The sequence below is a fragment of the Tachypleus tridentatus genome, chromosome 9, assembly GCF_004210375.1.
Source record: "Tachypleus tridentatus isolate NWPU-2018 chromosome 9, ASM421037v1, whole genome shotgun sequence".
Lineage (NCBI taxonomy): Eukaryota > Metazoa > Arthropoda > Merostomata > Xiphosura > Limulidae > Tachypleus > Tachypleus tridentatus.
Genome location: NC_134833.1, coordinates 70,281,572 through 70,302,369, shown reverse-complemented (window position 1 = coordinate 70,302,369; position 20,798 = coordinate 70,281,572). Strand labels below are relative to the sequence as shown.

At 30.4% G+C, this 20,798-nt stretch overlaps 1 protein-coding gene across 2 annotated transcripts; it reads left to right on the top strand.

The window, feature by feature from the left end:
- Nucleotides 1–958: 958 nt before the first annotated feature.
- GPHR (Golgi pH regulator) lies at nt 959–20,498 on the top strand. 2 transcript variants are annotated; one of them, XM_076454898.1, is made up of 15 exons: nt 959–1,123; nt 3,828–3,887; nt 4,047–4,150; nt 5,194–5,300; nt 5,919–6,023; nt 7,087–7,207; nt 8,241–8,321; nt 12,004–12,116; nt 12,456–12,544; nt 13,918–14,010; nt 14,496–14,591; nt 16,502–16,591; nt 17,087–17,152; nt 19,050–19,108; nt 20,142–20,498. In XM_076454898.1, exons 1-15 carry the CDS (start codon nt 1,082–1,084, stop codon nt 20,284–20,286), a joined length of 1,371 nt encoding a protein of 456 aa, XP_076311013.1. In that variant the 5' UTR covers nt 959–1,081; the 3' UTR covers nt 20,287–20,498. The 2 variants fall into 2 exon arrangements, with proteins under 2 accessions (XP_076311013.1, XP_076311014.1); XM_076454899.1 differs by lacking the exon at nt 19,050–19,108.
- The last annotated feature ends 300 nt before the right edge of the window (nt 20,499–20,798 follow it).

The following is a 20,798-nucleotide window of genomic DNA, read 5'->3' as shown; positions in this document are numbered from 1 at the left end:
TTTATACCCAGCATACGGCTCAAAAGGTGAAAACTTAAAGTTGACTTTTAATACAAACTTTTATTAAATAGAAATAAAGTAAGATTTATTTGTAAAATAACTTATTCAGCCCAAAGGTTTTAAAACAAAGATTTTGTACTTTACGTGAAAATACTAAAATACATAATTTTATTCCAATAAAAAATAAAACTAAAGAATAGGGTGTGAAATTCAAAGGTGGTAAATATGTGAAATCCTTAAAAATGAGTTAAACTTTATTGCAGTTTTTATCATATTAGCATATAAAAAGTAAAATAAAAATATTAAAACTTTGCTTATAAATTTTCGTATATTTTTTTCATGAAGACTAGTAGTTTATGTTTGATACTTTAACGTCAGTTTGACCACGAATTAATTGCAAGTTGTTCACAAACACAGATCTTTGGGTTGCATATAATACTAACAATATCACCCAGTGACTTTTCTTAAATGAAAATTACATATACGAGAAACATCTGTATATTAGGTTGTATAAAATAACCATACAGTGTATTTGTTGAATAAGAACTAAGGAGCACGTGAGATTTTGCACATAGTATGCCAGTATAAATAACTATATACACTGTTTATTAATGTACTGAAGTATTGGCCTCTTTTATCGTTCTTATGAAACGTACATTTCTTGAAATATTTGCAAGTACATGGGAAAAACGAAAATTCTGGGCATCCTGCAAGATAAAATATTTTACTTAAAAGTTTGTTGTTGTTTTTATTTAACATCATTAAGCAATTAACCGATGAAATGATAACCTGAAGTTACATCCATAAATGTTTTTATTATTTTCAGCTCTAATGGTTAAGTTTTTAAATAATAAAGTAACAAATAACAGTACCAAATTTAATAAGCATGATTGTTTTTTTTCGCGTTTTTTTTCATTGTTATTTATAACGTTAGATTACTTCTTATGGTGGTTACCGTGAGATGTCAGGACTATAATTGACAGTGTTACCTGTGGCTGGTGTTTATGGTATTACTGAATTGTAACAAATAGTATTTTATATAGAATGTTTTAATGTTTTGTTTTTTTCAAAAAATATAAACATGACAATTTTGCAAGATACTTTAATTATTTCGGTCAGTCAGGTAATAACTGTTAATTCTATAATTTTATAAATGAAATTGTATTATTTAAGGTGTTAATTTAAACGTTGAAAATATATTAACAATTATGGATTAAGGAAATATTTAAAGTATATTCACTTAGAAAACATAAGTTACAAATCATACTGCAGTGCTCTCTTAATTTATTCACGGATTACCAAAGCTTTGAAGGATGGGAAAAGAGCCAGTTTCATTTCAGGATTTAAGCTCTTGGAGAGAAATAAACTTATATTATTGTAGAATTAGAATATTTTGGATGCAGTGAATGAAAGAGCCTCAAACTTTTAACTGAATGTTTGAAAGTGATGAAAAAGAGCAAATAGGTTTCTGGGATTTTTTTAACATAATTCTTGGTGATAAATGGAATTTTTTAAGAAATTAATTTTAATGTTCTTTAATTAATTACATGCATCTACTAAATTATTTTTCACATGACAATTGGATAGCTGGAATAATCAAGAACACTAATGGGTCATGCCATGCCAACTCACTCAGGAAAAAGAACTTTTCCCAGTTCATGTCATAGAATTTCTTGAAAAAATTCAAGCAAAAGCTTCATTCTAATTTATCCAGCTATGCAAAATCCTAAAGCTCTACTGCATGGCTGAATAAATCAAAATTAAGTTTTTGTTTAAATATTTTTTCAAAGAAATCTATGACAAGAACTTGGAAGTTCTAGGGAGCTAGCATGGAATGATCCTAGTTTAGATTAGTTGATTATCTTTATGGTTTTGATTGAGTGCTTTATATGACTAATCAATGCAATTGTAAGTAACTGATTAATCAAATTTATCACCTGTGAAATTCAGAAGTGCAAAACTTTGCTAAGGTCTCATTAGTGAATTGTGTTCAGTTTCTTCATTAGGGGCTTGGATAAACGTAGCAGGTTTGTTGGATAATTTTGGGGAAGAAATTCTTAGTGTTAGAGGAAGTAAGAACATATTATAGAAGCTTTAGTCTAGGCTGGTTATTTTGAAAAATACATTTTCTAATTAGAACTAATAACTAGGAATAAGTTTGTCCCTGAAGAAGGTGGTTTGTCTTTTGTCATTTTGCATTAATTTTAGTTACTTGTGGCATTGGATTAACAGTTCAACCACTTTAAAATATTTTGCTTCACAACAATGGACCATTTGATCCTTAATGGCTGCTCTTGAAAAAAAAAAGTAAAAAGTTTACAACTTGCCTTGTATTTTTTAGGAAGCCATCAATACCCCTTTTAAACTATAAAATGCTGGCCTCCACCACTGCTTATGGCAATAAATCAATTACCCTGTGAAAATAAAACTGTAATCCTGGCTGCTTTTTTTCAAATCTGAAATTTGTGGCCTTTTATCCAGATATCTTCTAAACACAACAGAAAGAAACCAGAAGCATTTGTGACATGCTGTCTTCTGAACACAGCAGAAAAAAATTGGAGGCCTTTATCATATCTCTACTGGAAAATATTTTGAAGTTCAATAAGATCATTTGTTTTCCTTTTCACAAGAAAAAATGAGACCTCAACCTGTCCTTATAAAATAACCCTTCCATCTTCTGAACTTTTTTGAATGAGTCAATATCCTTTCTCAGATAGGGACACTAAAACTGTTCACTGTATTCTCAATTAAATCTAACTAGTGACTTTTACAAAGATATAACAGGATTTGAAATTTATGTTAGCAAATCAATATGTTGCTGTTACTGTTGTAGTAATGCTAGTAAAACACATTAGAGAAACAATTGCCAATACACATTTTTGAAAGATTTGCAGGTTCTCACTGTCAAGTATCTGTTTACCCATGTACCCGTGTCATTTATATTGCAATATTTAGTAAACTGAGGGTTACTAATGACCTGATTAACATGTACACCATTTGAGTTACTTGGCAGTGCAGTTTTGTCAACATCATGGCTAGAAATACTATGATTGCACATTAAAGGTAATAATAAAAATTGCAAATTGTAGATAGTTTATTTTAATATTCTTTTTAAATTTGTCCATGATTAATGTAAATGCTAAGGGGTTTATAATACTTCACCAGCTTTCAGTATTTATACCATAACTTTTATAATGAAATAATGTTTTTCAGTATGGGATGGCTCTGTCAGCAGTTGGATACTGTTGACTGTTGATTCAGGTGTTCCTGGACTAGAAGATACAACAGTTTCTGCCCAAATCAAATATCTTTTTTGAAATAGTTAAAGCACTGTTATATTTTATTAAAATGGGTTTTGATATTCAAAAATATTTGAAAAGAAAATGGAAGATGTGTACATTTAAGTACAATGTAAAGGATTCCCAAAAATTATAGAACCATGGATACTTCAAATTTTACATAATGTGTTCTATGTGCTGTCGTCATAATTAGAAAGAAGGTTGGATTAACTGGATCTCATACTGAGCATCAGGGTTGTTGTGTTTTATTCAGAATGCTACATTTGGTTGTGCTGGAGAACTGATGCATTATTTGTGAATCACAGTTAGCCGCAAAATGCTGTATTTGTTTGTTTTGAGGATCTAGTGTCCACTGTTTGTGCATCAAGACCATAAATTTGATTGGTCTCAGTTGATCATGTGGCCAGAAGAGGACTGGCCTCAGTTGGTTGTGTAGCCAGTTGCCACTTCTCTCATACTTTATTTCTATAACACTAATGTATGAAATGTATACTTTGTAAAATATTTTGTTTTTTTGTATTTTTAAAGATTGTGTTCTTTGCTGGTGGATGGGTGTTCTTTATGAAGCAGCTGTTTAAGGATTATGAGGTCAGTGCACATTCTAAATAAATTAGCTGCATGTATTACACTTAGTTATAAAATTGCAAATTGAGTACATTAAGTGATTTAATAATAAGTGATGTAGGATATTTAAAGTACTGTGTATAGACACTATGGTTATTAATCTCACGTAAGTTATTTTGATAGGTCCATCATCGACTAGTTCAGTTGATTTTTTCCATCACCTTTGCACTTTCCTGTACAATGTTCGAATTGATTATCTTTGAAATACTTGGAATTCTGGAGGCAAGGTATGCTTTGTAATTTTATGTGATGTTCTGAACCTTAACATTTTAATATTATCATGGTATTATGCCATCTTTCACTCGTTTTGTAAACCATTTTGAATATTAATATTAAATTTGTAACTTAAAAAATTGTCGTATTTAACACAGATTTTGTTCTGACAGAGTCAGGGTTATTTGAAGATTAAAGCAAATAGCTTTTTGATAAAATCCTCTAAATATGCACAGATATATTAATTTTTATCTGACACAAAAAGTAATGAAATACAATCTTGATATAACCTTTTACTTTTCCTTAACATGTGAGCAACAAGGAAACCTTTGTTCCTTCAAGGTTGTCATTGCAGTTTTTACATTTACCCTTGGAGAACAAAAAGCATATAAAGCCATCATTTACTCTTCAGGATGTCATGGATTACCTTCTTAAGCTCCTGTAATATGTTGGCCTCCATTACAGATGACAGCAACTCATTCCATAAGTCAGCCACCCTGTTAGAAATACAACTTTTCTTAACTATATTTTAGTCTGGGTTTCTTGATTCTTAAAACTTGTGTTCCCTCATTCTGTTTTCACAGTATAGCCTACAGAATGAGAGATGTCAATTTTCATTAATCCTTCTCCTAAATAATTTTGTCAACTTCAATAAAATCCCCTTTTACATTCTTTTCTAAAAAAAACACACAAAAAAACCATTTGTCTATGGAACCATCCTAGTAGCTCTCTTCTTAACATCTTTTTCTTCAATAATTCGGTATCCTTTTTCAGATAAGTAGATCAAAACTAGATAGTGTATAGCAAGTGAGGCCTAGGAAAAGGATCCAGTCATTCATTTAGAAGACCTCCCACACATGAATATCTAGGGTTTTGAAAAACATATCAATACATCTCTATCTTTCTATATCTTAGACGATTATATAATCCATGCATATGACAGCATTTTAATCTAACAATATAAAACTGATGGGTTTATTTTCAACTATTCTAAACACATACATTATAGAGTTGTTTAAATATATGTATTCAGGTTTTTCATAACATCTTTATACAGTTCCAGGCTTTTACACTGGAAGATTGGACTGTATGCCATGCTTTTTACACTTATCTTCCTGTTGCCTTTTTACATTGGATACTTTATCTTAAGTAACATCAGATTTGGTGAGTGAAATAACAGTTTTTTAAATCAGTACTGTATGTGTGAATGATAATTAGTGGATAAAGAAACTAGATAAAAACGAATGAGGGACTACTGGAATGTGAAAATTTTGGGAATGAACTTTGGGTAAATAATTAGTTTTGAGATTCTTGTGGGTACAATTGTGAGAAGAAGAGTCACTTGGAGAGCTATATTTATTAATTATTACTAATTATTCAGACTTTAGAGGACACCAAAATTTACTGATTGCAATAGAGAGATAAAACTGTATTTAAGGTTTTTCTGTGTGGTGAATTATTTATGAATACATAACAAATAAAGTAATAAATTCAAAGAAAAAGAAACAATTTTACTTCTGTATATAGTACATTTAATAGCTTACTTTTATGTATTTATTCTATTCTCACTAATTGAATTAGTGTGAGCTCCATTTGTGTAGCCTGAAAGATAGAGATATTACTGTTTATTGAAAGAGTATTTCAAAGTTTATTTATTAGTTAAAATTATAATGTTTGATCTTGGTTTAAACATCTTTTCAATGATGATACTGCAAGCAGATGTTTATATTTTTCTGGATGTAACTGTACAAACATCTTCTTGTGTTTTCAAATTGTTCTTAGTCAAACAAAATGTCCTCAAACTCCTGTCAGTGGCAGCTTGGTTATTTTTCATGTACCTCTTTTGGAAGATAGGAGATCCATTTCCAATTTTGAGCCCTAAATACGGTAAGAACTATTCCTATAATCCATGAATTATAAACACATGAAATCGGCCAACAATTCTACAAATTGAGTTTCAAGATTAATCAATGATTTTCCCAAGTCTTCAAATTTAATGTAACAAATATTTAGAGTGGAAGATTTCAAACAAAGTAAATTGTATTTCTTTAGTTGTACAGGTTGGATCATACGATTGTTAAATTATTAGGGAAAGTTTTGTATTGAATTATAAGATCATTAAAATTATCTTGACGGGTTTTTATGATAGACTGTAAGACTATTAGATTACCAGGACAGGTTTATATGCTGTAATTATAAAATCATTAGATTATCAGAACATATTTATTTGTTGGATTATAAGATCATTAGATTATCACAACAGGTTTATTTGTTGGATTATGAGATCATTAAATCATCAGAACAAGTTCATATGTTGGAATATAAGATCATTGATATTACTACCCCAATATTTGGGTCAGATTATAAGAACGCTAAATTAGCAATATAGATTTGCTGGACAAATTATAAGTACATCAAACTAACAGTATAACTTCTTGAGACAGATTATAAAAATATAAACGTGCCAATAAAATAATTTACACTGTAACAGAAATGTTACTTGTAAACACTTCAGTGTTTTGGGTAAAACAGCTAGCAAAGAAATGTTACACACCAATCAATGTTTGTGGATACACAAGATGCATCCAGAATTAAATGTATTTGAAGATCAATACAACAAATTTATTCCCTGGTTAAAGGTTGAAGGAAAATATTAAATTATAATTTTAATACTAATTTAATCTATAGAATAAGTTATAATTTATAAATAGTGATTCAGATGTTGACATATAGATTATTATGGTTTATAGGTAGTGATTCAGATGTTGATGTACAGATTGTTACAGTTTATAGGTAGTGATTCAGATGCTGATGTACAGATTGCTAAAGTTTAATTCTTCTTGGTTAGATTTTGTTCTGTTGCTAAGGCACACAGAATAAAGAATGAAGTTAGTGATTTACCCTTGCACTTTGTGTGTGTGGATAATTTAGCCTCATACTCTCTTACTAGGTATATTCTCTATTGAACAAGGTATCAGCAGAGTTGGAGTGATTGGTGTGACACTCATGGCATTATTATCAGGGTTTGGTGCTGTAAACTATCCTTACACATCAATGACATACTTTATGAGGTAAGGTACTGATCCAAAGTAACCAGAGCTAGGGTGCTGTTTCACAGTAACTAGAAGAAAGATGCTGATTCACAATAGCTAGAGGTAGGGTGCTGATTCACAATAGCTAGAGGTAGGGTGCTGATTCACAATAGCTAGAGGTAGGGTGCTGATTCACAATAGCTAGAGGTAGGGTGCTGATTCACAATAGCTAGTGGTAGGGTGCTGATTCACAGTAACTACAGGTAGGATGCTGATTCACAGTAGCTACAAGTAGGGTGCTGATCCACAATAGCTAGAGATAGGGTAGTGATCCACATTGACTTGAAGTAAGGTACTTAGCCATGATAAAAATTAAGCAAGGTACTTAGTCACAATATCTATTGTCAAATAGTTACTTGTATTCTATTTTAATTGATGTCTTATTAAGTTATATATTTAAAGTGTTAGTTTGTTTAAAGTTTTCTACGTATTTGTTTAATAACTCCATCTGTGAAACTAAAACAAAATGCATGTATGTTTTACCAGTTTAAACAATTTAAACAATTCAATAAAATATGAACTGTACTATCCATAGCAAGAATTGTGATATTTTTATATGTATTTTGAAAACAGTTTCAAAACTGAAATATTCAAGCAGTGTTTTACTAATTTTTACAGATATTTTTAGAGGTTAAAACAAATGTATCAGGAAACTGCTACATATTTAAGTACACTAGATCAATAAAAATTTTTCTTTAGAAATAATTAGCATTTTTATATGGAAAACATTTCCATTAGAATGAATTTGGTTGTACTCTAAAGTAAAGGTTAATTACATGCACTCAGAATTTATGCATAAGAATTAAACAGTCAATAGTCAATTATTTTTCTCTGACTCTGTAAATGAATATTGCAAAAGTTTATAATTAACATAAGATTTATTCAAGTTTGTAGAATACATATGCAACTAAAGTTTTCTGTATTGTTATAGAAATTTGAGTTTGTAAAAGTTCGCAAATGTTATCTCTACATGAGTTTTCAAATGTTTTAACTTTTAACTTTCTTTTTCCAGACCAGTAACACCAAGTGATACTCAGTGTTTAGAAAAGAAGGTGTTACAGACAGTGGATATGATAATAATGAAGAAGAAAAGGTTTGTGTTAGTGTTAATGATATAAATGTGTATGCTCAACAAAAATCCAAATATATGTCTGTAAGCAAATGCTATGTTATTAATATTATTTGTAACTCATTTCAATTTACTAAATATGGGAGGCCCAACTGTTAGTGTCTCTAGACTGTGGTTCACATCTCATTAACACAAAAAGAGTGCTCCATGTTTTGAAGCCATGGATGGATTATAACAGGGGTCATAAAATTTCCCTGTTTGGTGAGATAATCTGGTTATGGCTATTCTTGATTGTCTGCTTTCCATCTAGTCTGTAAGATCTAAATTAGGGACATTCATAAGCAAGTAGCCCTTATGTAGCTTTATGCAAAAACTTTAAATGAACTAATAAGAAAGTAAAAGCAGTACCTCTTATATAGTACAACTAAACAATGAAGAGATTGAAAAGATAAATAACTTACATTTTAAAAAAAGTGAGATATGTTTAGTATTTTCAACTTTATGACACCCCATAGAGCCTCCTGTGGGGTTTTGTTTGATAGTTTGTGAATCCTACACAAATCTATCATTTCCAAATTATGGACAACTATACACATATAGCCCATTTGTAGGTTTTAATAAAATTCTGAAGCAAATATTAATTTTGTGGTGGATTACAAACCTCCCACTATTTAAAAAAAATATATATATAAAGTTATTTCTTATATACAAAGAAAATGTATCAATTTGTTATGAAACATCAATAAACTGGATATTTTTAAAAATTATCAATGTTAAGAATGTTGTTATAGTCTGTTTTCATCATTATAAATTTGTTCTTTGTCATAACTTCTTGTTTAGTTCCATTACTAATACAACCTATGTAAGAATGGTAACTAATTAGTTACCTTGCTAGCAGAGTGTAGTTACTGGATGAATGTTTTAGAATTAGCATTATTAAAATGTCCATGTTGGAGTTTACAACTTGGCTGTGAACCATTGTACAGTCCCTCTAGTATTCTCATAAAAATAACTATTTACTCTAAGGATAATTTTGTGTAGTTAAAAAACAGCATTAACCCTCTCACCTCCAGGTATCTTTTACTGCACATGACACAATATTTTAGTGTCTTATATTTAAAATTTTATTAAACTACTTTGTTTATATTATATCAATTAGTATATCATAAAACCTGAGCTAATAATACATATTTTAATGGTATATAAGATTTAAATTCTTAATTCTACAAGGCAATATTTTAAAAAAATCCAGAATTTCTCCTAGCATGAGAAATGTGATATATTTTCTTCAGGCATCCTCTCTTTAATTTATTCATCACCCCTTCAAAAATGTATAAAAAATGTATTAATTATGATAAAAATCATCATTGCTCAGACAAACCATATTTTTTATAGTTTTCAAGTTTGTTTTAGTTACAGAGCTATCAAAGAGAAAGTCAGACAATTCCTGCTACACCCACATGTCACATCCTCTCTTTTAGGACTTGTTAATTCTCTCTTACGTTTAATTTTATATTACTTTTAACCAATAGAAAATCAAGGTTTTCATGTATCCAATGATTTACCATATAGCATGGTGTTCTGAACACAGAATAGTCAATTTTACTTGACTCTACTTTGGTTCCTATGCTAATGACACTGGCTAGCTTGGATGCACTTGTAATGGCTCTTGTTGCTTAAGTAGAAAGTCAGAAGAATTTTGATTGTCTGAGGAATTTATCTGCTTTTTGTGTGTTATTAGTCTATGTTCTTTGGTGCATTATTTAATTAAACGAAAGTGATTTAATCACTACTACCATTAGTTTTAAAAAACTAGGTTTAACTGTAATTGATAGCTGAGAACAAACAAAAAGAACACTCAAGTAAGTACTTTATCTCTTGTTTTTTATGTTTATTCTTTACTGATTATATAAAAGTGACTAAAATGTGAAAATAGAGATCCCTTAGGGTTAGATAAGGTAAAACAAACAATAATTATAATCATGTATTACAAAGCACACATGAGTTGCTAGTAGTAGTGGGTAATGTAATTTGATAGCATAATGTGAGCTGCATGTTACCCAAGTGATTTACAGTGTATAATGGTGTGGATAGTAGTAAGACATGGTTCAGAGAGCCAAGAAATAAAACAATAAAACTTAATTTTAAGTAGAGCTTATGAGCTTAAAGCTACTTAGGATAAACAAATACAGTTTCATGCTACATTTGAAGTCATTCTAGGAAGAAAAGGAATGTAATTGAGATACTTACTAGGTCATTCAAATTGATCAACCTAGTATGGAATTAGGATAGAGAAAGTAACATATAAAATATAAACTTTTACTGAAAACAAATATTTGAAATGGATTTAGGAGGTTTTTAGAGTGTACAAATGGAAATGAAAATCACTTTGGCTATGGACTATTCAACACAAATACTCAATATATTAAAGGACAAATCTTTTTTTAATTTATTAAAAGTACTTCACTAAAAAATATGGTTGTTGAATGTGAAATACCTATGTTTACTGAAAGTCTGCCAAATTTCATGAAGATATACACTCTATATCAAAAGTTAATAGTGTTAAACTTATAAAGACTGAGTACAAAGAGGTCACACAGCCAATCAGACTGACTGAGCTCATGTAGAGAAAGCTAATATTAGACATTTAAATTTAGAATATCTTAACGATTATAATATTAATATTATATAGAAACCATGTCTGTGTATAAGTTAGTTTCTCTTACCAGTTTAGGAATGTTTGTTTGTGTGGTCAAAACTGATAACATATAAGAAACATGAACTACCAGTAGTTTAGAACCAACAGTATGTGAGAAGTATGGTGAGTTTAAACTGTCCACAAGTTAAAATTTATATTCCTAATCTGTTAAGATTTGTGGTAAATATAATTAATCAGGACACTTTACAAACAAACCATAAAATAATCTGATTAGTTACTGAAGTAGTGCAAAACTATCTACATCTTCTTGAGATATGCTCTCCTCAATACACTTAAAAACTTATAATTCTAAAAATTGAGGTTCACTAGCAGTGTTTAACACAGCACAGATTGTGTAACTTAGAGCTTAAAAACAAAGAAACAGTAACTAGTGAAGAGTTTCTCAAACCAGAACTTCATGCCTGTGTCCTCAAGTATTGCTTCTATTTTTACATTTCTGAAACTAAGTCATTACTCTTTTGATGGTAATTTGTTGGAATTCAGTTTTTTCAGGTAAATTCTATACAAACTAGAATACATATAAAAGCAATAACACCAAGATGTCATGAAATTAATATATTGTGATAACTAAACTCACTTGCCAGTCAATGAGAGTATTTAAGTTCTACTCTTTTAACTTTTTATTTCTGTAATCTTTATAAACTGTCCTTTCCAGTGTCAAGTTTATTTTTAGACAATAACAAATTAGACATGTTTTGATAGATTGTTACATACCTGGAACTGGTAACTGTTGATAAGTTTCAAGAGGAATACCCTATCTTCATGGTAAAACAAAATTTACAGCTTACGTGATGGTTTATATCAGATTGTTCAAAGCTAAAGTAAAGGTAATATAGTGAGTTCCATGTATGTGCTTCTAACACTGCCTAGAGGGAAAGCGTGTATTCATGATGATGTGAGTTAACCTTCAGTATTTGCTATTCTGCAAATGTACTTCAGAAGAGTAGCCAAATATAAATAGCTGAGAAAAAATGTTCTCATTTTCAGGATTGCTCTAGCAGAACGCGAGAAGCTTCTACAACCTGGTAGTGGCAGCCAGGGATCAGTTATATGGAATATGCTGAAGAGTGTGACCACTTCACAGTATGGATCATCTGAAAGTATCCTTGTTCATGTTGTTACTAGGTCTCATATTCCACTCAACCCAGCTTGACTTGTGTACATTTGATATTTAACAATATGTAATGCTAACATGTATTATTTGACATATGCTGTCTTGTTACTTGTCCTGATGTGATGCAGTATTATTTCAATGGTGATTTTACACTCTATACTGTGTTTAAACACATACATCTGAAGGTTCATATACTAAATGGTGTTGTAGAGCTGATGTGGACAGTTTGTTTTAATGAAACATACAGGGTGGTTATTAATACTGGAATATCTTGGTTGATTTTGATACATATCATAATCGGTATAAAAACTTAATTTCAAACTAGATGTCAGTCAGCTGAAACAAGAAGTTGCTGCATTAGAAGAATTAAGTAGACAACTGTTTCTAGAAGCTGTTGACATGCACACAATGCAGGCAGGTATTTTGTATAATATGTCTTATTATACAAAAGACCAGTGTGTACCTAACTTGTTGATACAGTCTTAGCTTTACTGTCCAGGTGGTTTTAGTCTGTAGTTACTTATTCATACAGTCATGTTATAGGTATCCACAGGAGGCAAGGATTTTTAAACACTTCAGTATTAAGAAATGTGTTGCATCTTTATGTTCAGATGAAATTTGAATTTTAAATTGTAAACTATTTGTTTTGATGTTGTTAAAGATAATTTTCAATGTTGAAATATACATAATTTGTCACTGTTTTTGGAGATAAGACCCAGTTTTACACATTGATCACTTGTGACCTACTAAATAGCTTCAATGAAAAACAATATTTGCCTTAATAATGAGATAAATGAGGTGTTGTCTAGTTTGGATAATAACTCAATCAGAAACACTCAACTAATTAGAAAAAAACTGTATATTTAGTGTATTGTTAGATACTGGAATTATTATGTAAAAGGACAGGCTTCCTATGATATTGTTAGACATTGGAGTTACTACATAAAAGGATAAGCTTTCTGTAATATTATTAGGCACTGGAGTTTCTACACAAAAATACATAAGCTTCCTGTGATATTGTTAGACATTGGACTAACAAGTAAAAGAACATAAGCTTCCTCTGATATTGTTAGACATTGGAGTTACTACATGAAAGGACATAAGTTTCCTGCGATATTGTTATCTAAAACAGAAGGAACAGTACTCTCAGTTGATATTGTGTTTGTTAGTTTGGTTTTGAGAGTGTCTTTATATTGTGTAACAAGATGTACACTTGTTTTAATCTACTGTTTAATGTTATTGTTATTAATAGATGAAAGTCATGTTAATGTTAGTAGATTAAGTATAAACTTTATTTTCAGCTAAACATGTTTTAAGAAGCCTGCATATTTTAATAGTCAGAGAAACAGTGATACTGTATGAAGCAAATTACTAATATTGTGTGTTTCACTAACAGTTCTGTTTAAAATGTTCGTTATATACATGTTATTAAGCTTAGTTTACAAATTTAGGATTAATTTAAATATCCTAAAGTGGTCCAGACCTTATGAAATATTACTGGAATTACAGCAAGAAATATTAATAGCAGTAAGAGAACCAAAATGTTAACTACAATATATTAATTATTGTAAATTTTGTTTAAAAATATTCCATAATCACTTTAGGCTTGTACATAAAATTAGCACCATTATTTACTGAGTTAAGTTTTAGTCTATGTAGGTAGCTTGCTTTGATCAGAAGTTATTGGTAATAATGGTTAAATATTTGTCACTTGTTTCAAGACTACAAGGTGAGATATGGATATTTCTTCTATTGTTATAATTAGTGTTTTTCTTTTTGTATTCCAGGAAAGAATAGAATGGTCAAAAACCTTGAAAGGAAAGTACTTTAACTTTCTTGGATACTTTTTTTCCTTGTACTGTATCTGGAAGATATTTATTGTAAGTTTTATACTAGATATCTGTCTGTTTCCATTAAAAAGTAATAATAAATCTGAAATACGCTTTCATACATTTAATGTAAAATAGTTCAGTATCTTGTAATAGTATTGTTTTCATATTTTCTAACTTTTAAATAACTTGTATCCCTATTCTTAACATGAACATATTTTCCAATCTTTTCATATTCAAAGTGGCAGCCAGTGTTTAATGTTTCAGCTAGAAAATGTCAGATAGTAAAGTTAGAATATTTATAATTCTTGTTGTTTAGATGAATATTGTATTTAAAAACTGTTGCTGAAATGTTCTAACATTGGTGTGTAAAGAAACAATAGAATGGTAAGCTTGAATGGTTTCCACTTTTGTTATATAGCTAATAACATTCTATCAGCTTATTCAGGAAACATAGAGTTGTGGGTTATTAACCCCATTAATAACAGATAATAGGAATAAATTTATTTGGCTGAAATAATATTTCTCTCTTTTAGTCTACAGTAAACATTGTATTTGATCGTGTTGGCAAGGTGGATCCAGTGACACGAGGAATAGAGATAGCTGTAAACTACATGGGGATTAACTTTGATGTAAGTGTAATGTATTACCTCATATCTACCATTGTACTTTGTGTGCTGTAATGTGATTAAAGTGTAATGTATTACTTTATGCTTACCACTTATAACAAGATCAAAGTCATGTGTATTACCCTACATCTACCACTATACCATGTATGCTTTAACATAATCAATGTATCATGCATTATGCCCCCCAGTGGCACAGCAGTATGTTTATAGGCTTACAACACTATAAACCAAGTTTTCAATACCTGTGGTGGGCAGAGCACAGAAAGCCCATTGTGTAGCTTTGTGCTCAACTTCAACACAATCATGTATTACCCTAAGTGATTTCATTCATGCTGGACACTCCATGTTCAATTCTTCTAATAGCTCTTCTTGGCTATCTCAGTTGTGGTTTCCACATCTTTTCCTGCTCTAACTTCATCCTCCATTAAGTTTTTCTTGCAAATTGTTATGGTTCTTTTCTTTCCACTATCTCTCAGTGTTTCTTATTCTAAGAATATTAATATGCTTGTGGTGGTTCTTATCCATTTCATTTTTGAGGGAGATGGTTTACATTATGCAGACATCTTTTTGAAATCAGATGTCAGATCTATCAGTTCATCTTATGTGCACTCAGTTCATTAGTCAAGGGGTACAAGGTTCCCTCTGGTCTCAAGAACTTCAAGTGAAGATGGTATGATCCTCTTTCCTACCCCCATCAGATGGCTGAGTTTCAGATTATAGTTGACTTATTGAAGGTATGATCTTCAACCTACCCCTGCATGGATGTCAGTTCCCAGTGGCATGGGATTTGGATATAGTTGACGTGCCATGTATGGTATGTCATGCCCTGACCACTTTAGGGGCACATATTTTTCATTTTACTCATTTTGTAATTTTTGAGATTGAGTTTCGTAAATGTTGCCTGGTATGGATCACTTTCTGACCATATATCGCTCCCCTTTGGATGTGCTTCTCTGTTTTCTTTCCATATATGCAACATCTTTCTATATTCTATAACAGGCAAAACATATACCTGGTTCAGAAGTGGTGTGGTTCCCCACATCATATCCTAGCATCTCTCTCTCTTATCTTAGGGAGTGTATTTTGGATGCTTTTTTTTCTTTCTCTTACATTGGCCTCTCCACTTGTTCGATATGGGATTATAGCTATTTATGTGAGAAGAGGTAATGCATCATATCGGAAGTTATAATTTTCCTATGCTTAAAATGTATTTATGATAGGTACCTACTTCCTCCTCACTGAAAACAAAAGCTTCCAACTTCTCCCTAAAGTAAAAGCGATAATTCGGTAGAATTGAATAGAGGAAGTTAAATGCATCAAGAGAGTATGTCACACCTTTATTGGTGGAGGGTTGATGCATGAGAGATGCATTGGAATCAGTCATTTCTAATGAAGGGGAGATAGAAGGCTTATCTATATAGAGGGCAGCACTAAACAAGAATAGCTAATTATTTCAGCAGAGGATAAGTACTTATTGGAAATAAATATATTTTCAGTGTAGGAAAATTATAATTTGTGGGCTGTAACCTAATAAAAAATACATGTTATTACCCTACATCTACCACTATACTCTGTGTGCTGTAACATTATAAAAGTATCGTGTATTACCCTACATTTACCACTATGCTTTATATGCTGTAACATGATAATTGGCTTATTCTTTTTATTCATATAAGCAAAACATAACAAAGCAGTTTAAAAAATGTTAATATCATTTACATCAAGGATCAGTTTTGTAGCTACATTAATTCAAAAGCTAATTTTTCATTGCATGATATTTGGTTTATTCTAGAATTCTAATGGAACAAACTATTCCATGATATAATTTCTTTTATTAAATATATATTACTACTAAGGTTAGTGATGAATTATAAGTTAGATGAGTTCTGACTTGGTGTATTTCTTCTTTACAGGTTAAGTTTTGGTCACAACATATATCCTTTATTCTGGTAGGCGTTATTGTTGTGACCTCCATCCGTGGTTTGCTCATCACCTTAACAAAAGTAAAACCTACTTCTTAACTTCAATATTCAAATTGTTATGATTATTTTAGTAGAACTGAATTAATTATTAGTTATTTCATGATCTTTCTAACCTTAAGATATGTTGTTCTCTGTTGTTGAAAGACTTTACATTTTTAGTTCTGTTGGTTTACAATAATAAATTTTTCTATTATTTTTTTCATTTCTGTAATGCACAGAAATAAGTTTACTACCTTTTTGTGTCCAAATGTGTTTTTAAAGCAGTTAAAACATAACCAGTATCTAATGGTTTTTTTTTTTAACAGAAAAGTCCTGACCTTGTTTTCTAAACTTCTCAAACTTTATGTAGGTTAGTTTCTCTTAATGTGTAGCTGTCTGTAATCTTTTTTTTCTAAACTTCTGTCCAAGTTAGTTTTCCTTAATGTAGACACCTATAATCTACTGTTTACTAAACTTCTTTGCTACATGTGCACATGAGTTAACATCAGTAATAATGTCATTATTTCTCTATTCCAGTTCTTCTATGCTATTTCTAGCACCAAGTCTTCAAACATAATAGTACTGGCTTTAGCCCAGATAATGGTAGGTGGTAGTTTATCACTTTGTAGCCCTAGCTTCATCTTTTAGCTAGTAGATAACATTTGAGCCCTCATATTAAGCCTCATTTTCAAGAAAAAGCTACTAGAACTTGAAACAAGTTGATGACAACATGTGACACCAGTGTTTATACCCACTTTAAACAGTTTCAGTAAATTGTTTTTGTACCATGCTGCTACAAGACAAGCAGAGTAACAACATTAAATTTGCTGTAAACATTGTGGTTATAAAAACATTGTTAAAGAAGAGTTTGTCTTTCATGATGTCATATGAACATATTAGTGACATCTGTATGAACACACTGGTGAAGACTTAACTAAATATTATGTAAGAACCAATATTAATAATCTAGTAATACTTCTTTGTTAGCAGCACAGAAATAAATCTATTTATTTATTTTGTATTGGTTCTTGATTTCATTCAACACAGGAATATATATTGTAGAAGGACTTAAAATTAGAAATCAAATCAGTATTTCTAAGGAAACAGGTACAATTGTTGTGGAATAAACCTATATTTCTTTTAATTATTTCACTCACAAACACTTCAGAAATCCTATTTTTATTACTATATATTTTCTTTGGAGCAAAAACTTACCAATAGAGGTTACTTGAAAATTCCAAACTAATAAGACTGAAATCAGTTAAACATAGATTTTAAAATATAAAATAAATATCTGTTGCATGTCATATATTCTCTCAGGATGTTCTGCGTTTGCTCATTTACGGTACAGATCAAAAAAGAGAATTTTAACATAATGTTATTGTATGATTCGCAGAATAAAAAAGTAGAGCTAATATGCCTAAAAAAACCTAAAAAGTAAATAATTTATAAAAGCCAACAATTTTGACAGATGTGAAATTGTTCAAGTGTAAAAAGCATCAATGATTTCTTTATTCCCAAAATAATTTTTTGATATTAGTTATATGGCAACATATAAACACTTCTGGTTTCTATACCTTTTGATTGTTGAACTAATCCCTTTCTATTTAGGCCCGATATGGCCAGGTGGGTTAAGGCACTCAACTCGTAATCTGGTCCCATTGCACCAAACATGCTCGCCCTTTCAGCCATAGGGGCATTATAATGTGACGATCAATCCCACTATTCGTTGGTGAAAGAGTAGTCCAAGAGTTGGTAATGGGTGGTGATGACTAGCTGCCTTCCCTCTAGTCTTACACTACTAAATTAGGGATGGCTAGTGCAGATAGCCCTCGTGTAGCTTTGCATGAAATTAAAAAAAAAAACCTTTCTATTTATTTTCTTCTTTCATTCAGAAATCTTTGTCATTGAAAAAATAATAAGTGGACTAAGTTACATGAAAGAAGTTTTGTTCAGGCAAAAGTTCTTAAAAACAATCTGTTTAAATTACTATAATATAACTGTCATATAGTCAATTCCCTAAAATTTGTCAAATTTTTATTTGATATACATTAAAATGGTAAAAGTAGTTGTGATGTTTTATAAGTACTTACACACACACCCATCCATGCATGTACACAACTTAAATGTTTTAAACAAAGACAATCACAAAATTGGTGTTAGAATATATATGTAAAAATATCTGGTATGGGTAGAGAAAACTCTATGTAAAGGAGCAAACAATGAAACGTTTGCTCCTCCACATAGAGTTTTCTCTATCCATACCAGCTGTTTTTACATATATATTTTTCTCTACAAGTGGGTTTTCTCATCATCATGCAGTGTTAGAATATTTGAACTTTATATAGCCCCTTAGATTAATCTAAAAACTATATTGTTTTATACCCTTATTTTCTTATTATTGTTTACCAGAATGGAAACCAACTTCTCCCTCCTAAAGCAATATTTGTTGAGTGAAAGTATTTTAACACTGTTGTATTAAGGTTGGTGTGTTTTACAGGGGATGTACTTTGTATCATCTGTTCTTCTTATGAGAATGAACATGCCTCCAGAGTACAGGTAATTTTTATTGAAACTTGCTACAATAGTTTAGGGAAAGTAAGCAGTTTTACTCTATTCTTGAATTATTAGAAAACTGTTCAGCATATTAATTTACTGCTGAGAATCCCAGTGTGATAATGACATCTACATAGCATGTATACATTTGTGTTTCTATTATTAAAATACCTCGTTTTACACAATTGTGTTCCTTCTCACTGTAGCTTAGTGAGCTACAGAGATAAATTTAATAACTAACATGATTTATCCATAATTGGATTTAATAAAAGTAGCTTCTATTCAATGGATGTTTGTTAGCAAGATGACATATCTTATCTTTTGAATTAAACTGAAGTATATTAAAGACTTTGGAGAGAAACATAAACATTATATATATATATATTTAGGCACTCACGTACACACGTATATAACATATATACACATAACATACTGTGTAGATGTACATACCTAACATATGGATATGATTATGTATATATAGACACACACATACACAACATACTGTACAGATATAGCTACCTAACATGGATATGATTATGTATACACACACACATACTGTGCAGATATACATGCCTAACACATGGATATTATATATATGTAATCTCCTATGTAGATATACATACATAACACATGAATATTATATATATACATTATATAGGAGTAAATGCATAAAACATGAGTATTATACTTACATAGCATACAGAAATAGTACATACTTGGCTTCTTCAGAAGAATACATGACACTAGAAGAGGCACGTACAAACTAGTTTCTACAGTATCAAGATTTCTGACACTTTGTTCCATTTACACTAAAGATTTTGAAATTATCTAATAATTTTAAGGAGTCTGTATCTATATGCAAAAAAAAAACAAATTTAATTAACTGTGGTAAGTTAAAAAAAAAGTCTAAAGATAAAAATATGTAATGTTTGAACAGGATTTATGTATGTACTAGTTTTATGCTATTCTTATTTTAAATGATTTTTTATTTTTCAGTGTCGATAACAGTAATACGGTTTTGATTTCCTTTTCTAAGGTCTATTATAACACAAGTTCTGGGTGAACTGCAGTTCAACTTTTATCACCGCTGGTTTGATGTGATATTTTTGGTTAGTGCACTATCAAGCATTGGATTTTTGTACTTGGCACACAAACAGGTTCCTGAAAGAGATCCATTTTAAAGTTTAAGAAATTGTTTAGGTTGCAGCATTATTGTGCATCTAAAATCTTTGTTGTAAGGTGAACTAAATATATTGGAGAAACTACAGTGTTGAACAAAGTCATCAATGGTGAATTTTTGTGGTATGTTTAGAAAATGGGAACATTGTTTACTGTATCTGTATATATATATATATATATATATATGAATAAAATATATTTCTCTCTTTCCAAATGTAAGGCCAGTGTACTTTGTTGTAGTTTGCTCATGCTCACCAAATGATACAGTGATAATCCCAGTACAAATATGGAATGAAACATGTTACTGTACTATTCATTTTGCCTCAATTGTATTTTTATCACTTTTTTTGTGAAGAGTGACTAATGAGTAGTCTGTTTGTGTCATTTGTACAACCTTCATAATATCTGTGCAGAGAAAGTGACCATAATCACTAAAGTGTCGACTGTGGAAGTGTACAAAGATGGATAAAAACCATTGTAGGGTAGGCAAGTTTTTGTATTATCCAAACATTGC

Coding starts and splice junctions, on each gene's coding strand:
- GPHR (XM_076454898.1), top strand. CDS start 1,082: ATGACAATTTTGCAAGATACTTTAATTATTTCGGTCAGTCAG. Junction 14,592..16,501: donor ACATGGGGATTAACTTTGAT/GTAAGTGTAATG, acceptor TCTTCTTTACAG/GTTAAGTTTTGGTCACAACA. Junction 16,592..17,086: donor TGCTCATCACCTTAACAAAA/GTAAAACCTACT, acceptor TCTCTATTCCAG/TTCTTCTATGCTATTTCTAG.